The 19,223-nt window shown below is 42.5% G+C and overlaps 1 protein-coding gene across 2 annotated transcripts; it reads right to left on the reverse strand.

Annotated features, from left to right (window-relative positions):
* Positions 1-850: 850 nt before the first annotated feature.
* SLC35A5 (solute carrier family 35 member A5) lies at positions 851-19,223 on the reverse strand. Of its 2 annotated transcripts, none has more exons than XM_084843146.1 (7): positions 19,173-19,223; positions 16,717-16,869; positions 16,002-16,100; positions 12,244-12,377; positions 9,951-10,018; positions 8,059-8,653; positions 851-3,929 (listed from the first exon to the last, which is right to left on the reverse strand). In XM_084843146.1, the coding sequence occupies exons 2-7, from the start codon at positions 16,844-16,846 to the stop codon at positions 3,861-3,863; spliced, it is 1,095 nt and encodes a 364-aa protein (XP_084699272.1). In that variant the 5' UTR covers positions 16,847-16,869; positions 19,173-19,223; the 3' UTR covers positions 851-3,860. The 2 variants fall into 2 exon arrangements, with proteins under 2 accessions (XP_084699272.1, XP_084699271.1); XM_084843145.1 differs by having other exon boundaries at positions 7,864-8,653.

The following is a 19,223-nucleotide window of genomic DNA, read 5'->3' on the forward strand; positions in this document are numbered from 1 at the left end:
TTGGTGAACAAGCTACAATTATAATATAAAACAAATATGAGTTGGTATACACTGACCTAGTTTGCGTGACACAACAGCCCATGGTTAAACAACCCATGGGCTGTCATGCATGAATGGGAGAGAGTGGGCATACTGCCTACAGTGCACTCACCCCTTCTGTTTTTACTCAGCAACCCATGAGTGGCATAGGTTGCCGAGCGTATCATCTGAACCAGGACTGCTGGGTTGTTTAGCCCTGAAACAACCCAGCAGCCTGGGTTTGGACAACATGCTCAGCAACCTACGACAGAGCTGATCATAGATTGCTGAGTAAGAGTGGCAGGCACACTATAGACAGCGCATCTGCTCTCTCCAGCTCATGCACAACAGCGCATGGGTCGTTTAACCCATGGGTTGTCGTGTTGTCCGAACGACTGAACAAATACTATACAGGTTAGCACAACTTAAAATTTTAAAATATTGGGCTATGTCCTGGACTGAAACAAAGGGAGCAATTAGGACCTACTTGCCTGAGATAGTTATCATACAGGCTTTTACACCTCCTTTGCCCCAGGAGACTCCAGCATATCCAGGCTGTTAATAGAGGTGGTGGATGAGAGATGATACCCAGTTTGCAAGTTGTGTGTGACTTATAGCACAGTTTGATGTGGCTCACAGTTTGATGTGGCACAGTCCACATTCATATATTGGTACTGACAGCATATATACCTGTGTGACATTACCAATTTTTAAAGTCCAGCCTTTGGATTTCTGCTTTGTTCCAGCTTTGGAAAGCATGCAATACCCACTCTTGTCATGCCTCCTCTAGCCCCAAGGCTAGAGGATTCACAAAAATCCAAACTCCATTCACTTGGTTAGTACACTGTGGTTTATTTGGCCCTGTAGCATACTAGGCTGCATTGTGAAACAATTCAAACTCAGCACAAAGAAGTCCTATATTTTTGTGAACCCCCAGGCACTAGTAGGCTTACAGGAAGAGTTCCTCAACAAATACACCGGAATTTTTTTTTTGTAAAAAAAAAAAAAAAAGCTGGTGTCAGGGAGCCCACATTCTGTTATATCAGCAAACACTGGAACAGATTTCTTTAGAAGCCAGCAAGGCTTTCACAAGTGTAAAAGAAGAACTAATGCACAATTAAATACACTCTCAACATAAACCACAGCTGATCCAAAGCCAGTCGTACACTAGAAGCAATAAATGGTTATTTCAAGTAATATTTCTGAAGAAACACTGTTGAGATAAATGATAAGTCAGATTCAAAGGGCTGCTCCATTAAGACAGTTCCCAATGTTGTAGGAGAGCCACAGAAGAACCAATGCTACCCAATGGTCCCTCCTTCAATATACAACAAAAACATGTGTGCAATTAGTAGTAGCACCTACATATTGTCACAACACCACTTAGTGGAGCGTTTATCTCTCTAGCACATTCATGCATTCCACCTCCCAATAGTTATGCAAGACAGGTAGCAAACAGTACTTCTGCCCCTCTTTTTGCAAATGGGAACTTTAGCAGGAAATGTACAATTGAAGGAGTGGAAGTCTTACATGACAACTCAAGCGTTACCAAGATTTCCAAATTATACTGTGGAAAAGAATATCAGACACACTTAAACCCCAATTCATACTCTTTCCTTTATTCATTTTCTCAACTTCAAAACTGACTGAACCCCAGTTAAGCTACAAAATATTCAGCTTCTCTAATCATATTCAGAGAAAGGGCTGCATGCATTATTAAAGTTTTGAGAGTAGCACAACTGATCTTTGTCGCATTTTATTTTATCCTACCTTATGTTTCTTTTGTCCCCTTTGGTTCCTGTGCCACACATTTATACAGTTGCACTATACACACACACACAGGAAATAAAGAGGACAAGAGACGCAACCAAAGGACAAAAACCAGACTGGGACACCAACACCAAAGTCAGTCCAATCATGGGGAGGCACTAGAGCTTGCCATGTTCAAGTGGCAAACTAAGAGGGCAAAATTCTTTGTGATGCCTCTCTGGTCCTTGTGAGGAATTTGCAGAGAAGATAACGCTGCTTCAATGAAAACTGACATTTCTAGTGCAAAACCTGGGAGTGGCGTGCTCATCAGGGACACTACACAAAGTCTGGACTGCACTAGCTGCCTTCAATAATGCATGGGACAGATCCTGAGAAAACGGCATGGTCTGCACCTCTCCTGTGTGCAACATCTGGATTACAAATATTCCTGACCAGTTCACCATTAGTCATTCGCCCAGAAAAGGGTGACTAAGTAGCACAGGGAAGTAGCAATTCCTTCAGGATGCATCCCTTGCCACCATTTCAATATGTCACCCACACCACTTTCAGAGAGAAGAGCATGCAAGTGGACAGGTCTGTAAAATATTTTGCAGAATGTGAAATGCTTTATGCTAACCCGTAAGGCTGATCTTGACTGTGTATTTTTCAACGCAAAAAATGTATAGAGTGGTGTTTAAAGGCACGGGGAAATTCACCATAATACATCGATTTCTATACAGCGATAATGAAATGCGCATCTCAGTGGCACTGAGTGACATGTGCAAGCAAGCCAATTTAGAATGAGAAGTGTTATTATTTTGCTGTCCATTGAAAAAGTACATATTACCATGATGGCACCAAAAATACACAACTGGACACAGTGTTTCTAATGATCCATCAGCTGAACGGCTCTTTTGGTTTGAAAGGATGAGGAACAAAGTTATTTTGAGCCTGCAGAAGAAGCATTAGATGTCCATATTCTTGAATATGAGATGCCATTTGGACAACTAATACCCAATATAAAATCTTAGCACCTTACAATCCCAGTAGCTGTGCATTTGATGAGCTACCTGCAAGCCTTGGGGCAGGGCCTTAGCGAATATATTGTGATTTTATCCACCACTGAGAGCTACTTCACACATCACATTTTTAAGCTGCTTCTGTAAAACATTTTACATGGACATCTGAAAATGTAATTGTGCATGTGAGAGCACATTTTCCACTGTGCATGTCACAGAGGTATTCATATCCAGGAACCATGACTGGCCATGGCTCCCTGCAGCATATACATCTGGGGCAAAGACTCATTTGCCAGCGCTTAATGTGTGAAGCATTCCCAACATAGGAGTAAATGTCGTCGCTTCATCCCTACATGTTTTCAGCATACTGACATTCAAATACAGTTTGAGGGCTGGGCCTCTGGAATGCCGTAAGATGAGTAGCTTTCATGACTCCATCAACTTATCCTTTCCAAATGTCAGCTTTGAACTGAGCTACCTTGATCAACTTTGGTGGCATTCAAGACTCTTTACAATACTGTGAAAAAATCAGCAATCTTAATACACATGGTTCAACGTGATGCTTCCAATTTTTACCTCTCAGCATCCAGAGCCTTCCGAAGTCCACACCGATTGCTTTCCTAATGCAGAAAATCTTCACCTTAGTGGGATCAAGTACATAAGAGCAAACCTGCTGGATTAGATCAAAGGCCTATCTAGTCCAACATCCTGCTTCCCACAGCCAACCAGATAGCTATGGGAAGCCCACAAACAGGACCTGAGACCATAGCCTTCTCCCATCATTACTCCCCAGCAACTGGTATTCAGAGGCATGCTGTCTTTGATCCTGCGGTAACATATAGCCAACATGACTAGTAGTCATTGATAGCCTTGTCCTCCATTACTTTGTCTAATTCACCTTTAAAATAGTATTTTTTTTTTTACCAAATGGCATCAGACAATTAAAATCCCACCTTTGTGAAAAAAGTAAATGAATGCTCAACCAGTGTTAGTCATGGAAAAGGCATCCTGCCATACAGTAAAAAGTGATTCTCTTGACAAGTGGTGCCTGGACTTCAAGAATCTAAACCCTTCCTATAAGGTTTCCTCCTCCGAATCACGATCACTGTCTGGCTTGGTAAGTCTCTCAAGTTCTTCTCCATCCTATAGAAAATAAGAGGGGAAAGACAGTGAAAAGGCAACAGTGAAAGCATTTACCAAACTTACAGCAATCTATAATAAACGAGCTTTTAAATGGCAACAACAAAATTTCAGTTTTGTGAAGTTACCACAACTTGTACAGGAGTGCATTCTTGATACTGGCCCCCAACTAATAGGATGAAATTTCTGCAAGATCTTTTTATTGGGGCTGTTGGGTATTTTTGATGGTCAGGATTCATATGAGAGGGGGAGAGAGTAGGCAGACTGATTTTAATGGATAATTCATACGCGTGCTACAAGGCACAATGGCCCTTTGCTAACACAGCAACTATGCTTCAGTGTTTCTGTTTCTAGGCATATTTCTGTTTCGCCTTGTAAATGCACCGCTCATTTTAAAATCATTCATCCATTTTAGCCAAGGTCAATCCCCTTGGGATGGGTCAGATTAGATGCTAAAACAAATAAATACTGGACAGGACATGAAAAGTGCCAGGTATGTGATACTGGCTCCAAGTTTATATTGGTGCTCATGAATTCAAAATACTTATTGCACCCCAGTTATCTATAAACACGTTGTTACTGCCAACTTCTTGTAATAATTTATTAAGAATCATTAGCAGAACTTCACGTAGGAAGACAGAGTAGAAATGTTATGGTACAACAGGTGACAGTTCAAGCAGCTGCCTCTGAATGTTCCATAGCAGAACTTTAAGTTATTTGCTCTGAAAGGCTCCACCGTAAAGTTTGTGCAATTGCTCTGCTCAATTGTTAACAAATGGCTAATTTAAAATAATCAAGCCACAATGATAAAACCAATCAGCTATATTTTCTCTTACGGATAACTCTATACGTGTCTACTCAGAAGTAAGCCCCACTCAATGGGAACTACTCCCAGGTCAAGTGTAACAACCTAGCAGTGCAGTCCTATCCACAATCCTATCGATGTCTACTCAAAGGTAAGACCTACTAGGTTCAATGGGACTTGCTCCTAGATAAGGATGTAACAGGATTGCAACCTATATCTCCTTTGTAGGCTACACAAGGGCTGAGCAGAAAGCAGATCTCCAGATGTTTTGGAGTTTAACTCTCATGATTCCTGACCACCAGCCATATTGCCAGGGGCTCCTGGAAGGCTGAAGTCCAAATCATCTACCTTCTGTCCACTCCAGAGCTATACCAGAGAGCCTGGTCAATCCTGGAGGGTAGAGCCTACAGTATTTCCCATTCGGCCTACTGTGCTACCTTAAATCTCTGCTAAACCTTTGTTTTGAAATATATCGATTGGATGGTCCATTCCTCTTTTAGGTAAGTGGTTGGTCAGTCTTTCATAGGATACTGCTGATTTACCTGCACTGGTTATATATAATTTATACGAAAAATTACAGCCCTCCCTCCTGATGGTTATGCATCATTTATGGCAGCTAACAATAAAAAAAAATGTAGAATTTGATTTGATCAACAGGACAGTAAAATTCTGCACTGCATATTTTTCTGGAATGGCACCATATAGAAATGTGAAAGAAAGAAAAGAACAAGTAGGGAAACATGTTTTAACTTGTTAACTGTTTTTATATTTTTGTATCTTAAAAGGTTTTATATTGTTTTGTACTGCAATTTTTGTAAACTGCCCAGAGAGCTTTGGCTATTGGGTGGTAGAGAAATGAAATAAATGAAATGAAAGAAACATCTGATTTGACAGTCTGTGCTCACAAAAAGATTATAAAAAATTACATAATCCACACAAGTTTTGGGAAGATGCATCTCTGAAGTGAACCCAACAGAACTCTTAAGATCCTGGGTGCAGATGCATGTAGGAAATGCTACCAACCCCTCCTTCTAGGGGGAGATGATCCCTTTTAAGAGCACACAAATGTTATTTGCAGTGGCTTTGTCAGTGGCGCACTCTGGTGTTCAAACTGTATAAAAGGGAGCTACAATTCTACTCAGAGTTAAGCACACTTAGGGCACAGTCCTATGGGGATAGTCAGTCCCGACTATCCAATGCAGGGCAGGTGGAGTGGATCTTCTCCTCCGCGCTTTGGCAGCCTTGCATTTGTGGCTAGACGGCCGATTTCGACTGTCTAGCCAGGGCACCTTGGAGTGGTGGTGGGGTGGACTATGCATAGAAAGTGTCATACGGTGCTTCTGCCCTCCCCAGGAACACCCACTTTCCCCCCACTCTGCACTGCTCTTACAAACATGGAACCAGGGACAAATCGCGCTGCCTACAAGCTGGCGGGCGGGGAGTCTGTTTTCAGGGAACTGACCTCAGAGCGCTGGCTCCAAGCTCAGTTCCCAGAAAATAAAAAATCCTATGGCTGTCTAGCTGCTGTCTAGCGGCCATAGGATTGCATCCTTAAGCCCAATGAGTGAAATCAGTGGGCTTAAGCACACTTAACGGTGCATTGGATTGCCCCCCAGGGTAGTTTGTCTTTCCCCAGCTCTATAGAATTTAAAGCAGCCTTTATATTCTGAACAAATATGCTTTAACGTTAACAATAACTGTATTTGGAAGTGTTGAAATGTCCCTTAAAACACACACAAACACAATTAATTCCTTCTCTCTCTTTTTTAAACGTGTTGCAATTACACAGTGCTAAAATTCTTGGGTGGCTGGGAGCCTATGACTAAAAATACTGCAAGGAAATCGGGTGCTCCAAAATGCATTGGTTTTATAGCATCATATGCCAAATTTCTGGAACCAGGAAAGTTGAACTCTTCAAATTCACTGCGATCAGAAAACACTTCACCATCCTTGGCTTTAAAACTGAGGCAATCAAAATTATTGGGTTCAACTGATGAGATTTCTTCTCCAAAATCTTTTTATTGTTGAGGAAGGGGATAACTTTTTGAGACAATGCCACACTATGTAGAATAGGTACTTTGCCTCAACTACTCAAGAACACAATAGAGAGATATAAGGCATGGGAAGAAGGTACGGGCCTGTAGTGGTGAGCAAGTGACAGGATCACACAGGAAGCTCCCAGCAGCCGCACAAGGGAATAACCTGACCTTTCAGTGGTGTGAGCTGACCATGCCCTCTGCAACGAAGCAGCAGCAATGCAAAAAACAACAACAACAACGCTACGTGGTGTGGCTGTGCTGCATGCAACAGAGGTTTGCAGCATGGGCTTCTTTTCTAAGGCAGGCAGAGAGTTGCGGGAAGCGAGAAACAGAGCCATTAGGGGCAACTTGCACCACATCCTAACAGCTAATGGGAGCAGCCTCACCTCTCCATCCTGCTGCTGTTTTTGTGAGCAAATGACTACAGCAAGGTCGGTGGCAAGCGTTTGCAGAAGTGAGAGCAGAGCCACAAATTTGTCAGGGGCAGGTTGTTGCTTTAACCACTGTAGCAAAAGCTTCTGCTTATATCGCAGCAGCTGCAGCGGCAAGATGGACCTGGTCAGCCTATGCAATGGTCTTGAAAGGAAGCAGCTAGGCTGATCACCCAAGCACAGTACCAGGACTATATCACACCTGTCTTGAAAGACCTACACTGATTTGTCAGTTGCTTTCCAGGCTCAGTACAAGGTAAGGGTTTTAACCTTTAAAGCCCTAAACGCCTTAGGGCCTGGCTATCTAAGGGACCACCTGTCTGGTTATGTACCCGTCCGGTTATTAACACTGGCAGGAGAGGCCCTTTGAGGGCTCCATTGCTCACAGAGGCCCATTTGTCTGGCATGCATGAGACGGCATTCTCCTGTGTCACTGTGGAATACGCTCCTCCAAGAACTACAATTCACCCCCACTCTTTTGGCTTTTAGAAAGGGTGTAAAGACACATCTTTTTAATCTACCCTTTTAAATTATGTAACTGTTTTTAATGTTCCTGTTTATTGTTTTAAGGTTTTATTGTTTTAAATAAACCGCCTTGATGGCTTTAACAAATAAGGCGGTATATAAATGTTGTTCACAACAACTGCCTTTCAAAGCCTTACCCCGCTGGAGCGCTCCCAGGCACCTCCATTGAGTTTGCTCCGCTCCCATTGAGCAGTGTGTTCCACGCTCCAGGGGCTGCCGGAATGGTAGATAAATATGGACAAAAGTACCACAGGAGCTTCCAAGAAGAACTCCAGGGAAGGCTTGAAGTCAAAAACAAAGACAGACACTGTGGTGATGATCACAGTGGTCACCTGCGCAGTCAGGACATGAAACATGTTGTCTCGGAACTTCAAGATGAAAGCCACCGAGAGCCCCAGGAAGGCAGTGACAAAAATCAGGGCCACTGAGAACACATTGTGGCCATAGAAGAACCCACAGTGTTCAATCCGGTGCCTATTTTCAGGACGCAGGCTCAGCATCAGCCCATTAAACATCGCTCCAAAGAGGTACAGCTTGGTGTTCTGTACAAAGATGTTTTCGCTGAACTGGCCACCTTCTTTCAATATCTTCTCATTGTAGATGTTGGCCAGGGCGGAGATAAAGCACTGCACTAGGATGAGCAGATGTCCTAGCCCAAGGCGGATGGTTCTCAAGGCCCCCGTGGCAGTGGTGACATTCCAGCTGAAGCCAGGGAAGAACCACTTGGCTGTGCAGTTCTCTCTTCCCCAACACTCTTCCTCCGGCTTGGTGTACTGCAGGCAGCTGTTAGAATGGCTGAAAAAGATGTCGTGATGAAATCCGTGCACTGCCAAGCTATGCTTGTCGCTTCCCGTCCCTGCAGTCAGGGCTACAATGGACAGGAACAAAATCAGAAGAGATGCCCACTGCACCCAGGAGAGCTGCCGCCTGTGTGTGGAGAAGAAAGACGCTTTCAGTACATCCGGACAGGTATGGAGCAACCCAGCAAGTCAATCCCAAACAGCACAAGTGATGGCCAGAAAGCAAATACCCATCTTCTTTATTAAGGCAGTTGTATGAACAAGATCTCCTCTCAACACTCTCAGCACTATGATACATAAACCCAAAGACAGAACTCTGTAAATATTTGTTATATTTCTGTACCGTCCAAAAGCTGAAGTGTGCTCTGTTCAAGGCCTTGGATGGCAACCAGCAGTTTCAAACATAAAACTCCTTCCCCTGATATAACGATTCAATCCACATATTGAATTATTTTGTATTTGTTGAAACAGCTATAAAAGAACCCATCCCCATCTATAGTCATCTTGGCTAGAATATTGTGGCAAACTTCCAAAGCAACTGTTTTGGGGGCCCTTAAATCAGTACGCAAGGGGTGGGTGGATCAACTTTACAGGGACAGCCTGAGATCCTGAGATGGTAACTGAAAGCCAGGAATGGAGCAACTGCGGCAAACTGCACTAAAACGCTAAAGAAAACAGACTACGTAGGATGGAAAGCTTATCAGCTCCTGGGTGTAAGTTTTTCTGTGATGTTGGTGGCAGAATCTGTGCCTCCTGTATAGGCTTATTTGCAGCCCAATCCTAAGCCAGTTTACTCAGATGTAAGTCCTGTCTACTTCAATGGGGCTTACACCCATGTATGTGTGTTTTAGGATTGCAAACTTAGTCATTAATGATCAGCATAGCACGGGGTAGGCAACCTTTGGGGGCTGTGGGCACACTTGGCCATTTGAGAAACTGTCCTGGACACCACCACAAAATAGCTGCCATGGGAGCTTATCCTGACCAAAAGACTGAATACAACGCAGAAGTAGAGTCTGTACTCTAACACACTAAACAACTGCTTCGAACCCACAGTTTTCAGCACCAGCAGAAGCCTATTTCACAGCAATCCCAGCTACTAGTAAGAAAATGAGTTAATTTAATAAGAATAAGTGAGAGGGATAGGACACTTTGGTGAGTGCCAAGAAAGGGGTCTGGGAGTATACTGGTGCCCGTGGGCACCATGCTGCCTACCCCCGCCGTAGCTAATTAACCAAGGACTGTCAATATCAACGGTATGTTCATTAACATATAAAGGCTAAAAACCTTACCAAATTTATTTTGATTTCCTTCTAATTTCAAATACCTTTAGACTCTTGATTTAAAAAGAATGCAGCAAATTTTAATACCAAGAAAGGAAACAGAGAAGTGACAAATGAAAACACACTTCTGCAGCTACTCACTTCAGCACTATTCTGAACAGGAGAGCTGTTGTTATGATGACAAAATTTGAGAACAGCACAGCCATGGCCTGGAAAAAAAGAGGCGAGGAGTAAAGTTACAGGTCAAATGCAGTATAGTAATAAGATACTTATCATCCTACGATTTTCTTTTATCAGGAAGGCCAGCACCACACCTGATAGTGTGACCAAGACTTATCACACACCATTGTAAAAAAAATGAAGGGCCAACATCGTTTCCAGCTGACTAAAAAATGGCCAAGAACAAGGCATTGATTGCACTGAACTAGCTTTCTGGAAAAGATATGAAAAGTGGCATAGCTCTGCCAAAAAGGAAAGAAAACATATAATGTTCACACTTTTTTCTGCAATGCCCAAAGTCGGACTCATGGGGTTGCATCCAATGCTACCCTTCCATACATGGAAGGCCCTTGGATCCAGGGGAGGCCTCCATGAAAAGGGGAGAAAGGGGGTAGTACAAGCACATTTCCTGTCCCCTTGAGTCCAGTGATGATTCAGAACGGACAGCTGCCTGTTTCAATTGACACAGGTGTCAGTGCAGGCAGTCAAAACATCGTTATAGGTGTCCATATGATGGTGTCTGCAAAAGGCAATGAGTTCACAATGGGAGAGTGAAGTAAGTTCTTTGGCCCATTGGTATTTGGAGGCTTTCTTTTCCATATACAGCTAATAATTCTAGATTCTAGAAGTCTAGATTCTGGTCAAACCTGAACTTCAGCACTGTAGTGGGGTTCTGAAGCATTCTTGCCAGACGTTTATCTAGCAATTCTTGAGAACCTCTGTCTGGAATTTGTCCATTAAGACAATGCCATATCTTGACCAGAATGATGGCTCTTCTTCCCAATTGGCTCTACTTTTGCATCCACTCACAGGAAGTATCTTCCAATATCGATCCTCGCTTCCCATTACTGCATCGTAAATCTATTTGTCCTTTAGTAGTAAGAAGACAAATGCTCCTTACTGCCTTTGTTCTAGGCCAGAGATAGCCACTTAAAAAGTGTTCCGTGAGGCCATTCTGGTCTTCAGAGAGTGGCCTTGGGAATGTGGAAATACATTTTGCCACATGACTGTCACAAGTGGTCAGCCTCCATAATAAAGCTGGCAGTGTGCATTTCCAAATTAAAGAAAACAAGTACAGAGACACAGCTTTACATAATACGTACAAATATGCAAATTTACATACTACATTCAAAATCAAGAAGAGAGATGCAACACTGCAATATGGAATGTTTCTACTGAGGAAGTTCTGGCATAATGATCCAGTTGGCCCCCACACTCCCCTCTGTCCCACACACTTCAGCATTTGTATCATGCTTATTTTATGGGGACATTGAGTTTAATCTTATTTATTTTATTTAGAATATTTATATCCTGCTATTACAAAAAAAGCTTCTCAAAGCAGCTCTTTAGGAAGGGAGGGGCGCGAAGGCACAACACTCATTCCTAGCTTAAGAAACCATGGGATTGTTCTGTTCAAAACAGCCCAATTTTTTACAATTAAAAAACACTGTTTTTCTTTATGAGCAAAACTGCATGCAAACATTTTACCACACCTTGAATAAAATCGGGTAGATAGCCATCCCTGTTCTGGACTTCTACCTATTTGAAAACTTATGCTACTGTTCCCATTTAAAACAAAACAAAACACCTAGGCTGAACATGTTCTTTGAAATGCTCCTTCCCCCATCTTGCCTTACAGTACTGGGTCATAACTGGACACCCTAGATAAAACACCTCAATTCCCATAGCATTAGTTACTACCTATTATGTCTTGCATACAAGCTTCTGTTGAAACAACTGAAAAGCATCTTGCTTTATCCATCCCTTAGACCATATCATAGCTTTTGCAAGGCCTCCTCTAAAAATACAACCCAGCTACTGAGACATCGCTTGTTCATCTGGACAGGTATAAAAGTAGGAATGGAGGACCATCTACAGTTTCCTGACTTGATCATAACTTGGCAGAGAGCCTGTGTGGTACAGTGGTTAGAAAGTTGGACTGGGAATACTTGTGTTCAAGTCCCCACTTGGTCATGAAGCTTACTAGATGACTTTGGACCAGTCACTAACTCTCAGCCTAACCTACCTCACAGAGTTGTTGGGCGGATAAGGATAGTGTACAACAATTTGGCTCCTTGGAGGAAAGTGTGGGATATAAATGAAACAAATAAATAAATACATTGGCAAAGGCAACTTAGGAAGGGATAGGACACATTCACAGTCCATGAGAACCCTGAGCAGAGAAAACATCCTGCATTTCTGCATTGTTACTTACTGGATCAAGGTAGGACAACACATAGAAGACAATCAGGTTATCCAGAAAATAAAGAAAGGCGGGGATTGACCATTTAATGTAGCTATACAATTGCCTCCAGGAGCTGCAGCCAAATCCACTATGAGAATATCCTCCTAGAAAAGGAATACATTGGGCAAAGAGGGGAAAGAAACAGTTACATGCATTTAATTGCTAATGTATATGTACAATTTCCTTTACCTCTATTATGGTTAGCTTTAAAAAGACACAAAGTACCAGAGACAGAATCCTTAATAAATTCACAGTTTGGGAATCAATTGGGCAGGGTCAAATATGAAAGTCTACCATGCTTTCCTGGAAAGATATTTCAACTACACACTCGAAGCCATGATCTCTGAATAAAATTCAATCCCCATTGTCACCAGCTTCATGGTCTCTCTGCTAAGACCAATTTTAAAACATTCTCTTCAAGGTGTTAATGTGGCAACTTTATGACATATTAATTGCATTTGCTACATATTATTTTGTACATTAAGACATTTGTGTGAAAAAGTTCCCATGCGAAAATCAGAAGGCTATCACACGAGAGAAAGGCTAGTTTTCAAGTGTGACAACCTTCATGGGTTTTTTTAAAAGGAGACCCGTTTCAAACAAAACCTCACTACATGAAATCTAAAGTCCCAGTGGGTTAAATCCGGTATTATGCTAGTGAAATTGGACTTTCTTCCCTGTGTCCTCTCCCCAACAGCTGCCCTTCATATCCCCAAAATCTGCTCCAGAGGGCTGGGAAACTCCCCAGAGCAGAATTTGGGGGCATGTGAAGGTGAGTTGTGGGAGAATTGCCCCCGCCTGGTTCCACTAATGGAAGCAGTTTCGTCAGCGGAATGATACCTTTGGACCCAACCAGTGTAGGCACTCCTATCATGTGACAAAGTGAGAACTGGGCTTGCCAGGTAAGTGGGCAGAAATACATGGAGGGCAGGTCTGTCAATGGCTACACAGAAGCTTCAGCGTACCAGTTGTTGGCGGAGCAGCTGTGGAAGAGACTTAATAGCCTTTAAGCCAGGGATGCGAAACGTCTTTCAGGAGGAGGACTGAACTGAATTTTGGAGCCACCCTTGGGTGGGGCTGAAGGCAAATGGGCATGGCCAGAAATACAAAAAATACCAGCATATTGTAGCTTAAACCTCTTACTGCCAATAACTAAGCCTTAGGACAAGCATTAAAACCTTTTATGATGGGGGAGAATCTGCACAAAAGCTAGGAAACCACCACATAATTGGTAGTTGGGGGAAAGGGGGAAACCCTAGAGGGCTGGATTTGGCCCCTGAAGTTCCCAACCCCTCCTTTAAACCCTCTTGTAGGCTTCTCATAAGCATCAGGTGGGAAGCTGGACTAGATGGACTTTTAGTCTGATCTAGCAAGGGCTCTTCTCATGCTCTTAGGCCCACTGAGCAAGTTGTTTTGGTTTACAGTGTCTAAGCAGAAGGCACATTCAGTATACAATAGCCTAGATTCAGAATATTCATTTGTTTAACCTAGCCTGTGAAATGTAGTATAGGTAAGTTAGAAGCGATGCCATCTTTGTTACAAAAAGATTGAGGGTCCCAGTTTTGCAGATATTAGCATTCTCATTTTGATAGGATGCATCACAACATAAAGTCTAGCATACACATGAACATAAAGGGACCTGCAGGATGAGTACTAAGGGACTTGTTTGCTTGTCTTTCAAAGAGTCTCTAAATAATACTTTAGTGCAGCCTTCCCAAACTTGGTGCCCTCCAGATGTTTTGGACAACTCCCAGAATTCCTGACTATTGGTTATGCAAATGTCCAAAACATCTGGAGGGCACCAAGTTGGGGTAGGCTTCTCTAGTGGCTTAATTTAAAAAGACACATGTCAATCCCAGGAAAGAAGGTACATGTTCGAAATAACTGTCACCTTCTTTCGTCCTCTCCCCCACAAATCAACACACTCTAGGAAAAAAGGCTTCAAGCTACACTTCTTTACACTTTACACTAGCTTTTTTACAAATGCAGATTCTAGGGAACTCTCAGACTGCAATGAAACAGCTAATCCACACATCTACGAATATCAATAGAGGAGACAGAATAAAGTGGAAGTTAGAGAAGTTGCCAGCAGTCTGGGCAAGAACTTTTCAACCAGACTAGCTTTGCAGGGATGCCCCCTCCCTTAGGGGGGCTCCCTCCTACGTTGGCTTTCACACGAGTGGACAACCTGGCAGAGCATCTGAGCCCTGCCTCTAACTTTTCCCGTTTCGCTCTGCAACAGACCCTAGCATCCCTCAAGTCATGCCCCTCGCTCTCCTCCTCCTCTGAAACCTGGGTTCTCATGGTGGAAGAAAGGGAGGCCATCCAGGCTGGGACATCTGTGTGTCAAGGACTTGGGAAGAAAGTCTTGCTATATCTGAGCTAACTAGGGAGGGTGACTCCCCTTGTTCTGGCTGTTCCCATTCTGAATCTGAGCTGCCAGACATCTCCACATGCACATATTCATTCCTGACAATAACATAGGAAAGGAGATGGAGATTTATTTATTTTCTTTTAAAGGCTGAGGAATGAAAAGGAAAAGATATATTTAAAAAGTGTTCCAGCTGTGCTTATACCTCTCCGGTCCCCTTTGCATTTCAAGGAAGAGTGTTAAGTGTATATTTGGCAGTTTCCACGAACAGCCCAAACAGGTTGAAGTCAAAGAGCTATTCTGCTCTAACCTAATGATGCGTGGACACCTAATAGGATTTTTAAAGGGCTTTCATCCCTCCCTCTTTGACTAGCAGATCTTCATGCCACATCACAAATGTCCCCCCCCCCCGCTCCAATCCCCTCTCTTCTGTAAGTCTTTTTCCATACCTCACAAGGAGTTATTGTTCAAGAAACCCATGCCTTCCTAGATTCATGAACTATTTACAGGGCTCTCCAGAAATAATGAAACTGACTAGCAAGCATTTCACTTCATAAAACAAAAATCATTAATATGCTCTTCTTTAGTGCCACTATGAATCCACTTCAGATTTTTATACGCAGTAGATCGTGTGGGCTACATTGCAAAGAGTTGTTAATCATAATCTGTTGACTAGAAAAGGGAATGGAAGGAATCTTCTCAAAGAGCTTTGCTGATGCAAATCTAGTTGGAGCCAGAATAGCCCAGTTAAATGTGAACGACAACAGAACCAAAAGCAGAAAGGAGATATCCATTCCAGTGTCTGCTGGCTCCTCCTTTCTTAAGATGAATATACTGTGAATAAGATGACAAGAGCTATTAGAAAGGCAGGATGGAATTACATAGCGAGTATTATAGAAAGGCCATTGTAAGACCTTTAAAGAATATATGCAGTTTGATGGCAGATGGATAGGCAGAATTAGTGTGTTAGGGGCACATGACATCTAAGCTACAAAGCAGTGAAGAAAATAAAATAGGTAGTTACAACCTTATTGTACTATGACTCATTTGACTGAGTGCAGTCTCATAAAGCATATCCATAAAAAACTTGATAAAAGATTAAACCTTTTGCCCAGGGAGAAGAACTACAGCGGTTATATTTAATTAAAGAGATTGTTCAGACCACAGACATTTTCAGCCACTACAATTTTCAGTGCAGTAACATTGCATCAACACAGATCTTATGTATTATGAGTAAAGACAACGCAAGGCAGATGCATGTTATATATGCCCAAAACTGCACTGATTCGTAGCAAACAACTGGGGAAGACATGCCCGCAGCTAAATATCACGTAAGAACCTAACCATAACAGCTTACCTTTCCTGGTTACCCAAAGTGCCATCATCAGACACAGCACCAGCTTAACTAATTCTGAGCACACGTTCACAGTTGCAGGAAGATAATCATACTTGTTATCTGTGGAAAGTTAAAAGAGGTTAAATGGAACGTTACGGATATTCACATAAAAAACTTACAATATACAGCCTGCACACGCACGTACATTCAGCAGAGATGCAGGTATGAGATTTGGATTATCAGCAACCTCTGCTTTTATTTTCATATAAAAATGTTTCCAATCCGTATGGCTGCAAAGACATGCATGAAAATATGCATGCTATTTCTATGGAAGACTCAGTAAGCGAGAGGGACCTCAAAGAGTGAAGTTTTTGTGTTTTACAAATTGCTATGCCTTCCTCAGATCTCTTTTACCCTCACATCATGTCTCTTATTCTTGTTTGCCCTTGTCCTAACTAGTAGTAGTATCTATACGCACACAGAAAATAAATGCTGGTTGTTTCGCGCGATGTCACAGAAGGTTTTCTGACTGCCAAGTGGGTTTACTTCAACTACTCTTGTGTAAAGTGGCTCTAGGGAAGGAATCCAGATTGCCAGGAAACTCTGATGAAAAATCTACACTCCACACACTGATAACATTTTAGCCTGATGCCACACCCTGGCAGAGAACCTGAAAGCAGATCGCATGCTCACAAATGCTGGTGATATCCATATGGAATTAAATATTGAAATGTACCTTCGTTGGCAGAGTATTTCATCAGAAGGATGCGACTTGATCCTAAGGTAACAAAGGCACCTCCTAGAAGAAATGTGTACATGGCTGACTTGGACCACCGAGCAGGCTGACTGCAGCACTTGGACTCCATTTCGTTGTCTTGTTGTCAGCGCCCTTTGAACAGCAAAGCAAAAGACTTATCAGGTAGCTCATTTCAGAAAAATAACACTATCAAGTACTTGATAGGCGGTTAGTGCTTTACTCTACATAAACTGCACAAAATAGTGTTCTGCAGTACATGTCTCACGTTTAGTCTCAGCTGAAAAGCTGATTCCATCTGGAACATTTGGGGACAAGAGATCCAAGTTGTGCAATAATAATTTAAAATGCTGCTTTGTATTCTATCAACAGTTTAGAATGTTTCTTTCATCGATGTAATTATGTTTTGGTATTTTTATGCTTGTCACTATAAGTCAGTTTTTATACTTATTAGTATAAAATTAATTGTGAACAAACTCACAATTCTCACACACACACACACACACACACTAGTCTTCCTAAGCATTAGCCAATTACATGCAAATAAACTCAGACAATAAAACAAAGGGTGGGGGAAAGCAGATATTTTGACAGGGGTAGAGAACAGACTTTTCTTACAGACCAGAAAACAAAATCCTTGACATCTGCCAAATCAAGATAAGGGCACAAAATAAAAAACAATTAAGTTTTGCCTAAGAAGGAAAGAAGGGGTGGGGTGGGGGAGAGGAAGCCTGTTTACACCCTTAAACAATTCTTGAATAGTGGGAGAAAGGTAGCTTTGTGCTATTTTAAATGGGGGTTCTTTTTGTGTGAGTTTGTTTATTTTTACATTTTATAGGACTATTTAAGCACAACTATAGAAAACCAGGGAAGCACTCATCTTAAGAAGAAACATAATAAAATAAATGTTTAAACTCTCTAAAATTACACCAGAGGGTGGTGTAAGGGAAAGAGAGGATTTGTCATAAATGACGTCAGGAGCACACACCACCTTTCATATGGCATCAACAGTGCACCAATTTCATTAACAAGGCAGAGAATCAGGTTTTGTCAACAATGAAAGCCTGTGAAGTGAATACTGCTAAAACCAGTTTGCCCAGCAATGGAGCTGAGGGAAAGACATCCAAATCTCTCCACAACAATGATGGGGTGAAATCATAGTAATCTGTATAAGACTTCGGAACCTATAGGTAGGAAAAGAGAAGGAGAAGGAAAACCAACAGCAACTAGTGCTGCATTGTGGACTGGACATTTGATACAGATGCTGATGCAATAGCCAAAGTAGCCATGTAAAAGGCTCAAATGAACACACTTTACTCTCAGCACGGATATGGTATTTTTTGCATTATCTCCCTTTTAACTATCTCTTCAACTACAGAATGTGATCTTAGATGTCCTATGTCTGAAAATCCGGGCACTTGGAGCACTACAGACTGAACTATAAAATGAGTTAGCCAACCTTGTGCATGCATATATGATATAATAACTAATACTAGCTAGCATATATAACACACTTCAAGTGTTCAAAGCACTTTACATACCCTGTCTTTGTAATCTTTATGAGCAAACATCTAAGGTAGATTAGCATTATTATCAACATACTGCAAACGGGTAGGGCTGCTATATATATATATATATTTTTACCAGCCCTGTTCCTGCCTCTTTGAAAACAACCTAACATAGAGTTTTTCCTATTATTTCATCTACATGCAAGGAAAAGCTTCATCTGTGAAATTTATGTATATCAGGTTGCTGTTAAAGGCCCAAGAGACAGGTCAATAACCCTAATAGGCATCACCTGGTTGAGAGAACTGTAGCTTGGCTAATGAGCTTGCGGCTACAATGGAATTTGAACCGCAGGCATCCCTAATTACAATGTCAACCACATTACACTGGAGGACAGAGAAGAGCCTTAGGTCAGTGGCAGAGAGCACATGATTTGCATGCAAACGGTCCCAAGTTCAATCCCCAGAATTGCCAGGTAGGAGTCTTTCCTAGCCCTCTGTCTAAAACCCTGAGGAGCCGCTGCCAGTCATCATGGCCCGGCCTTCCCAAACCTGATAACCTCCAGTGGTGTTGGACTACAGCTCCCACTATCCCCAGCCCACATGGGGAAAGGCCATGCTGGCTAGGGATGATGGGAAATACAGTCAGACACATCTGGAGGACATCAGGTTGGGGAAAGCTGGTGTAGGCAATACTGGGCCAGGTGGACCCAAGGGCCTGACCCGGAAATAAGGCGGCTTCCTATGATATGGGCTCTTGGAGTGCTGCCTGGGGAGTAGCCAAACCTCATCCATTGCCCAGCCTGGTGGAGGTCTGCTTGACTCCACTCCTCCAAAATAAAGAGGGCTCGTTATTATTTAATAATAACGGGGAAGGGGGCGCTCCTTTTCCTATCACCACCACCATTCCGGTCTCCCCAGGGTTTTGGTTACCTGACAGCTGCTGCTTCCCCCTCTCGGCATCGCTGGCCCCCCCCTCAGCCT

The sequence above is a fragment of the Heloderma suspectum genome, chromosome 3 (genome assembly GCF_057233095.1).
Source record: "Heloderma suspectum isolate Gila_16-S chromosome 3, 16-S_ref, whole genome shotgun sequence".
NCBI classification, from domain to species: Eukaryota; Metazoa; Chordata; class Lepidosauria; order Squamata; family Helodermatidae; genus Heloderma; species Heloderma suspectum.